Below are 13,744 nucleotides of genomic sequence, written 5' to 3'. Positions count from 1 at the left end.
ATTTTATAATTAGATATAAAAATGGATTTTGAGATAATCCTAATAACATTTTACACAAAAATTATATACCAAGATAAAATTTGAAGGGCACCTTACCTCTACATCTTCAAAGGCGTCTTAATGCCAACTGCACCCTTAATATAATTAAACTAAAAAAAATGTAGAAATACCAACTCGGCCAAAACTCGCCTCGAGTCACCTTGGCCGAGTTTCAAAACACTGGTCTATGTGGCTTTTTCTCTCTCCTCCTTTTGGGTTCTCGGCCGATACTAGCTGGCCCATTCAAAGCCCGGCCCAGAAAATGGATTGCCTTGTCCAGGCCCGAACCGAAGCCGTAAAATGAAGCCCGGGAATGGCCCGAACCATTGGCAGCCCTATTTGTTGGTGATTGCAAACCCCATGGAGTTCATGATTTCACCAGCCAGCAACTACAATTGCTCATGTCATTCGCTCTCTCCTCGTCTAGTCTATTCGGCCTATGCAATAACAGTAGATAAAAGGAGCAAATAGTTATCCTTCCCATGCTTTCTCTCTTTAAAACCACCACCTAACCACTTTATAATACGTCTTTCCTCTCTGTATATCTGATTGTTTCGTCCAGTCCACTGCATGTTTGGATGAAAGGGGTAAATAATTCATTATAATTTCTCCTTTTGCTTTCTCTCTCCATGTGCATGTGGGAATTCATCCATGAAATGAATGAGCAACAAAGGAGAGCTGTACGGGTACCATAATAACAGTAGCAGGGTATTAATGAAAGTAGGCATCCTTCTCTTGAGAGAGAAAATATAGAGAACTTTGAAACAGGGAGAGAGAGAGGTTTGAGAGTCATGAAGCTGGAGTGAGAGAAAGTGAGAAGGGGGAAGAGTGATATATAGGTAGAGAGAGAGAGAGAGAGTTGGTGGACAGGGTATAAAATGGGTGGTGGTGGTTGTTTAGAGGAGGATGAGGAGGAGGAGGAGGAGGAGAAGAGAAAGGGTGAAATCTCAGCGCACCCACTCTTTGACGCTTTGGTTGCTGCCCACACTGCCTGTTTGCGCGTCGCCGCTCCCCTCCATCTCCGACCTCTACTGCGATGCAACTCGACAACTCTCAGAAGCCATCACCCTCACTCTCAACCCCCCAACTATGAGCTCGATCAGTTCTTGGTAACACTGTACCATCTCCCTCTCTCTCTAGACACGCACATCATTTCTCTCTCTCTCTCTAAACACAGTTCCATTTCTCTCCCTCTCAACCAGAAACACACAATATCTCTCTCTCTCTCTCTCTCTTAAGGTGGGTGTTAGTTTTGCAGGTTGAGTACGTATGTTTACTTGGGCGTTTGAAGGAAGAGTTGGAAGAACATGTCCGCCTCCACGCTCTCCAGGCACTCATGGATTGCTGGGAAATTGAACGCTCCTTCCAAGCTCTCACAGGTCTTTCTCTAGAATTCCATCATATTAATATTAAAAATTTAATATTGCAGAAAGGACAAGGTTTCTACAGGTGCTAGGACTCGTATGTAGAAATGAGTCCTCTCTTAAAAATTCAATTTTGACATGGATTTTGGACCTAATTTTTAGGTAATGCATAATTTTGAGGGTGTGGATTGTATAGAGCCTAGGCTCTAAACAATCAAATTAGATCCTACCTTCAAATAGTGTCCAGAAATGTGGTTTCAAATCTTGTGATAGCCTTAAAATATATTTCTATCTTTATTTATAAAGCTTAAATCTTAAAAAATAGTATAGATCGATAGATCTATGAAATCTTGAAAATTGATGGTCTAAAAATGTGTTACAATATACACTATTTTTAAAACTTGAAATTCATTTTTTTTCTGATGTCTATCCATCTTGATATCGAGATGATCAATTTGAGGATATTTAGCCATCAAAGCAACCTCTTCTAGTGAAATGTTTTATATAAGGTCTAATTTTATTGTTTAGAGCTTGGGCTCTATATAAATTTTTTCCAATAGAAAGGGTACGGTTTGTATAGAGCCTAGGATCTAAATTAGAGCATACCTTCCAATAGTATCGAGAAATGTGGTTTCAATACCGAAAATCTTTGTGATAGCTTTAAAATATATTTTTATTTTTATTTATAAAGTTTAAATATTAAAAAGTAGTGTAGATCGATAGATAAATCTATGAAAACTTAAAAATTTTGAAAATTGATGGTTCAAAAATGTGATACGAAATATACTATTTTCAACTTGAAAGTTTTTTTTTTTTTTCTTTTGATGTACATGTATCTTGATATCGAAGTCCTTCCTTTATTTTGTAAAGATACTCACGAAGTCATTCCTTTATTTTGTCATTTTAAATTTCAGAAACAAAAATTTATCTGAGAAAAAGTTTTTGGCGAATCTATTGACTCCTGTGTCTGCCCTGGGTCTCAATTATTTTAAAACCTAAATTCATGTTACATCAATGGGAATCTGTTTCCGCCTCAGATCTATGGATTTGGGCTCTAAAACAATGCATATCTTATAGTATTTTGAAAACCTAGAATCATCCCAGTAGTGAAGGTGATATATGTGTTGTTAGATTCGCTTAAAAAAATTTCTTTGCTTTAGCTGAAGATGTGCCCAAAACAGGACTAGGCTTCGCTTTGCTACAATCTAAGCCGAAAATATGAAGAAAATCAGGCTTCACTTTGCTTATGTCTAAGCCGAAGATTCGAAGGCTTCAGCCTCTTCCGTCAAAACATTTTGAAGCCAGATTGATAAAAACCAGGTTTGACTAAAATAAAAAGGTAAAAAGTGAGGCATCAAACTGCAAAGAGCCAGATTTTATGTAGATTATGGATTAACGTGGTTTTCACAATGGGAAAGATTTCTATATTTTCCTACAATAGAGAAAATATATTCTTTCCCTCCCATCGAGCCGTCCAAATTTGATCAAATGAGTCACTCATCGTTTGATCTTAGATCCGACACCTCAGAGTATTTTATTTTTAGTTTTTTTCTACAAATTGTATGGACATTAAATTTGATAAGTGCCATCTTTTCATTGGGGCACACCTAAAACAAATATTAATTTTTTTTGATAAAATGTAATAATCAAAATACCTCTTGAACTTTTAGGGGTATTATGGTCATTTTTTTTTGTTGAAAATAGTTTTTTATATTTTTTACAAGTGCCCATTTTAGAGAGAACCGGATGCCTAAATTTTGGTGTGAAAATGTTTTGTAAAAAAAAAATTAAAAATAAAATAATGTAGAGGTATGACATTGTAATTCGAGCCATCTTAACCATTCATTCAAAATGGACGGTTGGATAAGGGGAAGTGTATAAGTTTTATACGGTAGGGGAAACATAAAAAGCTTGCCCTTTGACAATTAGCTACTTCTAAAGCACAAGAACTCTCTGTTTCATGAAAATATAATTCAAGCATGAAAAATAAAGGTCAAATATGAATTCTAAGCTATTAAGAAGTGCTCAAATGAGCTAAAAATTGTCACCCTTTTCTCCTCAAAAGTTGAGAAGTTTTAGTATGATTTCCTCGTTACGCGCCACAGACAATCTATGTGAGGCCCTCTCAATGCCTGCCTCTCTCTCTCTCTCTCTCTCTCTCCACTCACATACCTCCCCGATTGGTCCCCATCTCCTCTACCTCAAAGATCCAACCCCAATTTGGAGAACATCACTAAAGAGCACAAATTGTGAGAAAATAATTTGGAGAACCCCATTTGGTTCCCTGAAATTGGGTGTCTTGAGGAGATTCCTCCTTTGAAATTAGACATCTCCTAAAATATAGGTGTCTATTATTTAGATCATATGTGGTAAGGGATTGAGGCAAAGAAAGGTCCGTCTCTAAACAAATTATATAATATAATATTAAATAATATAATATAATATTATTGTAATCTATTGTGATACAAATTACAGAGATTGTCTACAAAGATCATTTATTTTTGGAAAAAGTTTATATAAGGATGCTACTTTATAATGTAGAACTACGGATGCCCCTCAAAAATCTATTGGAAAAGGTAGTCTTAATGTTGAAAAACCCTTTGATTGATCATCTCGACATCGAGATGTATGACTATGAAAAATAAAAAGATTCTAAATCTCATAAATAGTGTATTTTACAACATATTAGCTACACCGTCCATTTTCAAGATTTTCATATGTTTATAGATCTACTTGATTTTAACCATTTTTGAAATTTAAAATTTTATAATTAGATATAAATATAGATTTTGAGATAATCCTAAGAACATTTTACATCAAAATTATATACCATGATAAAATTTGAAGGTGCACCTTACCTTTATATCTACAGATGCATCTGTATGCAAACTGCACTCTTTATCTTTTATATATGGAAGTCACAATCATTTTTGGCCCTTAATTTTCAAAATGGGAGGTTGTAAGAGTGTCATTGAATGGACATAAAATTCAAAAAAAAAAAAAAAAAACTTGGGACTTCATAACTCACCCCAAGCCATCCAATTTGACATCTATCTAATGAGTTAGAATGATTATGACCACTATATACAAAAGATAAATGGTCTCTTTGTAGATGATCCCATTACTTATATAGCAGGATTTTAAAAATATCATTAGGTGCAATTCGGTATGATAATCTTTTTTAAATTATTTTCAATTAACGAGGCGTGACTAGTGGGCCACCCTTGTCTGCCTATTGGGCCGTTACCCCATGGCTTGCCATACGTGCATTCCTCTTATTATTTAGGGAAAATATCACCATATACCCCATTTTCAACTTCCATTTCTTCCTAAACCCAAAATTTCAAAACCTATCATCTAACCCTTCAAATAACTTTATCTACTTTTATTCCAACTTTTAACCCAAATAAATTAAAAAAGATTTCTTTTTTCTATCTCTCTCCTCACGTGTTTCTCTCTCTAGACTGTCCACCTTCAGGAGCTCGGACTCTCTCTCTCTTCGCCCTCCTCTGTCGCTCTTAAAGAGTGTTTAGAAATGGATTTTCCGGTGAAGTCCCTGCAATCTCCTTTCTCAGCTTCATTGAAAACCTCAAGGCCCTGAACCTATAGAGAAACAATCTCAGTTTCCGGTGGCTGGAACATTTTCTCCTGGGTCAAGCCTTAAGTTTTAGAGCCCTGAACCTCTCGAGAAACATCTTTTTCTAACTCTCTCTCTCCTCACTTGTTTCAATCTCTCTTCATGTATTGAGAGAGAGGGGTTTTCCTTTGAGTTGGTATTCCGTTTTCTAACTCCTAGAGATGAATGCATCGAGATCGCCGGAAAAGTGTTTGGGAAAAGAGATGGGGTTTCTTTTCCGGTGTCAGTGGCGTTTTCCGTCGGACGAGTCAAAGGAAGGTATAGTTTTCCGTTGAGTAGGTACTGCGGCCGGTATAGTTTTTCGACAAGCAGGTGATTGGGGTAGTGTAGTTTCTCGACGAGTAGGTGAGGGGGGAGAGAGAGAGAGAGAGAGGGGTTTGAGAGGTTGATCGGGGGAGAGAGAAAGGAAAGCATGTCAAGAGAGAGAAGGGTTTGGGAGGTTGATCAGTTGAGAGACAAAGGGAATCATATCACGACAGAGAGGTCTTCAGAAACAATGTTCTTTTTTAAAATTTGTTTGGGTCAAAAAATTAGTAAAAAATGAATAAAATATGTTTAGGGAGTTAGAAAATATAATAGAGTGAATCTCTATGTAGTAAGATAGATTTTTGCAACCTTAGGTCAATGGAGAAATGAAAGTTGAAAATGAGGTTTATAGAGATATTTTCTCTATTATTTATAGCCATGCACCCCGGCCGATGACGTTGAAATTTTAGATGGGGGACTAAAACGTCCTATTTGAGGCAAATGACGAAATAAATGATCATATGTTTTTGCATTATTTCTCAAAAGAAAAAGTTTTTGTATTCTTTTTTTACTATTGCAATATGCAGCTGAGCATGTTTGGTTTGATTGACAGTAGTAATTTGGTAATTCGGCGGTCTTTTGGAACAATCTTATCCAATGGGCTTTTGAGAGACGCCTTACTTCAATAGCATAAAATTCGTACCATATGAAAGCATTTTCCTTCAAGTATTTCTATGGCAAATTTCCCAGGAGAGGAATAGTTGGGTTCAGGACTCCAATAATGTAAAGTTTAAATTTGGGATAGCAATTAGTGTGTTGCCGATGGCCACAAAAGAGTGTCTCATGAAGGCATCCTTTGCAAATTTGAAACCGGTGGCTCATTGTGATAAAAAACATTCATAACTCAATAGTGTAAAATGTAAAATTTAGGTAACCATTGCCATGTGGCTTATTGGAAGTTAAATTTGTGGGAAAAGGATATTGACAGTTTCAGTGCCTTGTCATCCATGTTCTGCTAATGAGACCGTGTTGAGTGAAAAGAAACAATGAATGCAATACCTTCATTATTTCCATGACAGTCTCTTCTTTTTTTTTTTTGACCAGGTCACATACAAATGATTTTGAAATGTAGCGATATGAAAACCCAGCTGCTACTGTTTTAACCCAAGCCCGCTTACTATTTCCATTACAGTCATTATAGTGGGCAAAATTTGCAAGGTGCATTCGTAATCATAAGATCCTTTGCTCGTTGAGGTTCATAAACTTAAAAAAGTGGGTCCTAAAGCAGTGTAGGATAAATAATTGAATTTGTTGATATGGGTATTCAAAAAAATGGGTATCTATTAAAACCTTCCAAGACATGTAATGGATATTATAGACCACCTTAATGTTGAATGAAGTGTTTTTAGGTGTAGAAGGGGTGAAACAAAATTTTTTAGAAAAGGTACTTGACTGGGGACTGTCAAGAGGGAGTGGCATGAAATCCTAAGAGCAGATTTAATACGGAATCGTGATTATTAAGATGGGGTTTCTCAAGGAGGATCTATGGAGTTTAGAGACCTTCCCATAAAGCTCTATCAAACATAATTTTGATGGGAGCTCTGATGCCAATCTGGGTAATGTTAGAATCAGTGACATATTAAAGGATTTTTTTGGGGAGTATATTGGCTACCGACTCGAGACTTTGTGGTCTTTCTACCACTATTGAGGCCCCTTGCCAAACCACAGGAATTTGCTCATGAGCTTTTCCGGTCTTACCATGACAATGTTGGCATAAAGAATAGAGACATGAAGAAAAGAGGGATGCTAGAGAGTGTAGCCTTGATAAGTGTAACTCTTCCAGCAGGGGACAGGAACCTCCCTTCCACGAAGCCAGCCTTCTCTCGACTTTGTCTATGACAGGACTCCAGAGTTGGAAGTGAGGAAGGCCAATACAAAATGGGAGGTCGAGGTAGGAGGAGGGCATGAGCTCGACAAAACACCCCCAGATGACAGCAAAACTTTGAACTGAAGCATGGTCAAGGCACATGCTGCACATCTTAGTTTTCTCTAGGTCCAACCTAAAGCTTGTGGCCATCTGGAAGCATTGGAGGAAGAGCAGTAAGCCTTGAAGGGAAGTGTTGCAGGAGGATGGTATCATCGGCTTATTGGAGGTGAGAGATTGAGGGGCCAGACCATGGAAGCCCGAAAGAAGACCTGCTTGATACATCCGAATAATGGAGGCATTGAAGAACTCAAAGGCATTGAAGACCTCAACCATGATTGCAAAGAGAAACGGAGAAAGAGGGTCCACTTGGCAGAGCCCTCGAGAAGCTTGGAAGTAGCCATGAGGGGTGCCATTTATGAGAATAGAGAACTGGCGTTTAGAAATACAACCACATATCCATTTCCGCTAAAGAGGCCCATCACATAGATAGCAATTAAAAAATTTTCAAGTGCATAGAGAGTCTAATTCAACAATTTTCTTTTTTTGAGGTTAGTCTAGGTTGAAGAGGCCAAATCTCTAAAATTTAGAATCCTTAAATTACTTCTAAATTGGGATTTAGCTGACGGAGTAAGTATGTTCTTGCAGGAGCATGAAATCTTTTGGTAAATTATATAGATGGAGTGGACAAGTGCTATTCATAATTACATTTATTTGCTATCCATCTCTACTAGAGTTTTAGCTATTCATGCTTCCAGGGTCGTGTAGAAGTTTGTTTTTAATATACTTCTCTATTTCAACTCGTACAAATCAAACGCATGCCAGTTTAAATATTTCAGATCCAAAGTTCAGTGAACAATCCAAATTTTTAGATTTTTTGAATTACAAATAATTTACAAAACTCCAAATTCCACTTGGATTATTATCCCAGTTCCATATTTTAGAATACACACAAGTATATTAAAGTGTGGCAAAGCATTTTTGACCTCTCCACACTACAACAATCCAGAATTCTCTTTGCTTGGTTAATGCAACACAAGGATTCCCAAGAGGCCACCAAACTATGTGCTACTCTTGCAAAGAACCCATGATCTCAATGTTTTGGTAGAATCCAGTCCATAATGCCTATATAAAGCAAATGAAAAATTTAGTTTTTTTTTCATACAATTAGGTGGTTGAGCTGCCTGCATGCTTATGGTAAATTGAATGTTACACCATATTTATTAAAAGATTTCAGTGTCCTATGGCACCATTATGTACAGGTGTTACAGAGACCATGTTAAAGGGATTTGTTTGACCCCAAAACACTCAAATTGTTTATTTCATATGTAGGTATCACTTAAAAATAGAAAATGGCTTGAAACTAAAAAACATAAAAATATAATAATGATCCAAATCAATCCCCCTCCTAGTTTGACTTTGTACCGTCCATTTGATGGATGGTCAGATCTAGGGTTTTAAGAATTCAAAATTGTCATTGTTTTTTTCCCCTTCTATGAGAATGTCCACAAGATGAACAAAAAATTAATTTAAAAAAATTCAAATCAAAAGAGTCCTTCAAGCATGCTCTTTTTTCTATTGTCATAAGAATGACCAAATTCTGTCAACAAGTTAACATAATAGGGAAATGGTTATCTAATGATAAGTAGTATCACATAAAAGGAACAAGTACCCTCCATGTCTTGCTGGTGCACTTTCAGCTACATAAAATAACTTTGCCTTTTGTTATCAAAAAAAGAAAAAAAAAAAGAAAAGAAGAGAAGATAGTGGCCTGGAAACTTTGTTAATGGGTGATTAAGTCAGAGAAATGCTTTCAATCTAGGGATCGTGATTGCCTATATGGAGACTTGTAACTGCAGACTTAAAGAGGATCATGTATCCCATGATGAGATCATGATCCTAGTAGAACGGAGGAATACGTTGTCATATATAAAATTCAAACCTTAGAAGTCTTACTTTTGAAATAGATTGACTTCTTAAAAGAAGTCCTGTATTTGAAATAGATTTGACTTCTTAAACAGGAACCCCACACTGATTGTGATGTTTTGGAAACCATCAAACGAAATTCATGCATCTCATTCATCAAATGTCAAAGAAATGTACCTTGATTTCAAGAGCAGTAGTGACCAAACTTCCATTGTCCTTGTCGCAATTTGTACCTAAGGGTTTGGTCCATTTAAAATTTGAAGTTCAGGAGTTTGATTTGGGGAATAAACAACTACATTTCACAAGTGTTCATTGGCTTCTACAGAATCCAATGATCTCAGTCCCTCTATTTCCAATGGCAACCTATATTAATATTTCATTGGAGATGCTCTTCAACAAAAGCAAAACACGATACTAAGCATGAAGATTGTACTGAATCCTATTTCTTTTAAATAAATTCAAAGGCGTAATGACATAGCCACATATACTTCAAGCATAGTCAACATATCTGTTGGTGACCCTAAGCTTCAAGGCCCTATAACATGAATGTGGAAGAATATATTTTTAGCTACAATAGCCACCATGTCAAAGTGTGGTTCATGCTTCATATTCTAAAATTCATGAATCTCTCATCCAGGGAGGGTCTTGACAAAATGATTTCATTAGGCTTGATACTTTTGAACTGATGGGTTGCAGGAATAAAAATAAGGGAAGGGACAGGTGCAACAATGTCAGATGAGGAAGATGAGTTTGAAACCGAAAGCAATCAAGGTACGTCAGAAAGCAGTGCAGGCGGCCAAGATACATTTGGTTTTGGTCCTCTCCTTCCAACAGAATCTGAGAGAACTTTGATGGAGAGGGTAAGGCAAGAACTCAAGATCGAACTGAAACAGGTAAAACCGTAGGAATCACCTTTTCCCTATGTTTTATGTGAAACCGTGTGCGACATGGTAACTTAAACAAAAGTAACACCACTGCAGGGATACAAATTGAAACTTGAAAAAGTGAGAGACGAGATTCTGAGGAAGCGTAAGGCGGGAAAATTACCAAATGATATGACATCCGTTCTGAAAAACTGGTGGCAGCAACACTCAAGATGGCCCTATCCAACAGTATGTGGTTCTATCATCATTCACAAGCTCTATTATGGTAACCTACTAAAGGAATAAGATAAACTAAACTAATATAAATGTGACATGTTAACACTGAAGATAGATAGATAAATTCTTATTCTCAAAAAAATTATTATTTGCATCTAGCTTACATTTGGAGATGCTAACCACTTGCTTTAAGATAGTTCTAAATCAGAGGCATTATGAATTGCACTATCTCTAGCTCCAAGTTGCTGAAATATATAAGTTCAATCATTTCATTTTATTCTGAATCCTCTGATAAAACAATCCTCAAGTCAAGACATGGCCTCCCATGCACAGATCTTCATATCTAGATACAAGCTCAAGGAAAAACCAAGCTACTGGGGAAACAAACTTGACATAGACCTTGTCCATGAAAATTTGTACATTAGATGTATGGAACTCTAGGAGTCATCATCATAACCTTTCTAATTTTAGAGTTAGTGTCACATGTTTGTTAAGAATACATTTTTCTTTTGATTGCACAACTCATGACTATAATATTCCATCTATTGTAATAAATGAGCATATCCTACAAAATTTGAAATAAGCATGGGTATAACCAGCTACTAAACAAGCCATGTACACTGCAACAGAAATAGAGGACATGCGATGGAGCTTCATAAACTGCTGCTGGAGTCTCTAACTTGATAGTCAGCTTCCAAGTTGGCCTACTTTGGCAACATATGATGAACGGGGCCATGCAAATCAGTACTTCTTTCAAGATCCTCCTGCAAGTTCACAACGATCCTAGGCATTGTTGCACATATAAGGATATCAGTGTCAGTGTTAGACACAATTATAGGGTTCATAATCTTTAGGCTATAAAAAAAAAGGATAAAATAGGGTCCAACGACATGGCTATATATATGTGTTTGTATTATAGTTGTTGGAAATGCCTGTGATTTGAAATCATTTAAGGAATAAAAAACATAGAATCGCGGGTGGCCAAATGATTCCTTAGTCATTGTCCGTACAATGCATATCGTAGGAAGTGGGATTCCTATCATTTGGGAATCGCCATCCTGTCCAATAGGAATCAAGATTCCTATCTTGTTTGAATTGTGGTCCCATCAACTTGGAATCGAGATTCCTAACTTGCTGGAATGAAGCCAGATATTATCAAGAAATGAGTTCCAAAAGGCAACGCTTTAAGATTTAAGATTATTTATAAGCAAGAATGCTTATTAGTATTGGACTCCATATATTGGATAAGCTTACCCAGGACTACCTTATTATTGGAATTAATGCCTTTACAGCCATCCCCTAGCACCGGAGACAATGTTTTTAGGTGACCTTTATCATATTTCTCCACGACTATCGAAAACAAGTTCGAGTACCGTTATCTAAGTACTTTTCTAGAGCTTAAGATTGAATAATGAAAATACAAGTACTTTATTCATTAATAATGTATTTTAAAAAATAAGACATTTATTACAAGTTTTTGAAATTTAGGTATGCAGTTTGTGTACACCCATGGAGTTTTTAGATACCCATCGTAAATAAATGATCAATAAATTTCTAGTGAAGTGTTGAAATGGACCAGAGGTTTATAACTTGACTAGTAACCTCACAACATGGTTGAGCGATGACCATTTTCTTTCTCTATACATACAAAATGCCTGTATTATGTGAACCATGGAGACAAATTATCCACCAGTGCCGCTCACTCTTAGTTTAAGGTTTACATATCTGAAGCAACTCCTATTATCACATCAAAACTCACTTACAAAATTATGCCATATCCAAGGAGACACAGATTTTATACCGTGTTGAGGGTTTTTAGGCTTTCAAAGCCCTCATGATGCTCATTCATATTTTTTTACGAGATAACTAATATTTTGACTGCACATGAAATTTTGATTTGTGCTGCATATTGTGCCTGCTACCAAGACCTGATCCTAAATTCAGGTATCATTTCGGTGATTGGATCCAGAGACTCATGGAAACTTCATAAAAGGATAATACATGAAAGCAACACCAATCCTGCTACTGACTAGGATGGAGATTGCTAAGTGTCCTGGTCACAAAAATATTGGACACATCTCTATTAAATAAACCCATGGCTTCTTATAAATACAAACTTTTATCTTGATCACAAAAATACCAATCAGGAAATGACCTGTAACCATAAAAGCCATAGCATCTATTTATGGTTAAACGTTTTGGTGGAGGAGTGGTGCCATGCCTAATTTACTTGTCTTTGATTGTTGAGGACCGAAAAAGCTCCAAATTTATTCTCTTACTGTCCAACATCAATCTCCTAAACGAAAAAAAACAGGGATTCGGAGCTCTAAGCATGCTCATTCTCATCTGATCCGTCCATTTTAATTGTCAGTAGATCAATCAAGATGGAGTTTGATGTGCAGGTGCATCTGCACCGTGAACAGACCCCTGTTAATACCTCAGAAAGACAACACAATAACTATATATCGAAGCAAAGCTAATTATTGAAAAAATTTATTGAAGACAAGCTAGACTTAGCAGTTAAAAGGTTAATCTTGCATCTATCACCATCTCGTTTAATAATTCTTTCTTACTATTGCCACAAACCACCCTATAGATTTCATATTTTACTTTTCAGGAAGATGAAAAGGCAATGTTAGTCGACAAGACAGGTTTGCAACTAAAACAAATAAATAACTGGTTTATCAACCAAAGAAAGCGGAACTGGCACTGTGATTTGCCCTCAGAGACATCTCCTAAATCCAAGACCAAAAGGTGATTACTTTATGAAGATTGTTTCCATCAACATAACAATACATGAAAATATTTGATACCAGTAAGGACATGTGTACTGGATGTGAAATGAACTGTTTATAAACAAGTCATGACCTATTGAATATTATCTATCTAGAAGCTGGGGAGCTTAAAGACCATAATTTCCCTTAGAAGCTCTGGATATGACTTTCACTGAAGCTCTAGGTCAATGTAAATATGATTTCTCATGTGGTTGCTATGATCTTTGTGAGTGTGTGTGTGAGAGTGTGAGTGAGAGTTTCATGTGTAACATCACTTTTCAAATGTCTTTTTCTATGTTCCTGTCGAGGACTATAAATAGCAAATAGATGAATGGTGTTGTATTTCAGAGGGCAAAGAGATTGAATCTGAATGTTTATAATAACAAAAGAATGAACTGCACTGCACATTAACTCGGCCCAAGAAAACCGAGTCAAAGTCACAACTCAGAACTCCACTAACTTTCCATTATTTTTATATATTTTTAAAAAGTATGAACATTTATATATCAAGAAAAAGAAAATCAGAAAAGCTAAACTTAAAACAAATATTTTGAGGGTTTGTATCCAATGCTATTTTTGATGGACTTTGAATTAAGGCACAACCAAACCTTCCTCTATGATGTTCAACGGCTGGAGGGCGCTAAGCAGTAGGAAACCTAAAGATCTAGCAGAAGTATCCGATATTATGATATACATTTATGCATTATCACATAATTAATACACATAACCAGTTT

The 13,744-nt window shown here is 36.3% G+C and overlaps 1 protein-coding gene across 3 annotated transcripts; it reads left to right on the top strand.

The window, feature by feature from the left end:
* Positions 1-562: 562 nt before the first annotated feature.
* LOC18423562 (homeobox protein HD1) lies at positions 563-13,366 on the top strand. Of its 3 annotated transcripts, none has more exons than XM_011628893.3 (5): positions 563-1,148; positions 1,298-1,418; positions 9,833-10,029; positions 10,117-10,248; positions 10,866-13,217. In XM_011628893.3, the coding sequence occupies exons 1-5, from the start codon at positions 918-920 to the stop codon at positions 10,869-10,871; spliced, it is 687 nt and encodes a 228-aa protein (XP_011627195.2). In that variant the 5' UTR covers positions 563-917; the 3' UTR covers positions 10,872-13,217. The 3 variants fall into 3 exon arrangements, with proteins under 3 accessions (XP_011627195.2, XP_011627191.2, XP_020530299.2); XM_011628889.3 differs by having other exon boundaries at positions 570-1,148; positions 12,854-13,366; XM_020674640.2 differs by having other exon boundaries at positions 570-1,148; positions 10,117-10,285; positions 12,854-13,366.
* The last annotated feature ends 378 nt before the right edge of the window (positions 13,367-13,744 follow it).

The sequence above is a fragment of the Amborella trichopoda genome, chromosome 8 (assembly GCF_054954075.1).
Source record: "Amborella trichopoda isolate Santa Cruz 75 chromosome 8, AtrichopodaSantaCruz75HAP2 v2.0, whole genome shotgun sequence".
Lineage (NCBI taxonomy): Eukaryota > Viridiplantae > Streptophyta > Magnoliopsida > Amborellales > Amborellaceae > Amborella > Amborella trichopoda.
This window is presented reverse-complemented; position numbering and strand designations above follow the sequence as displayed.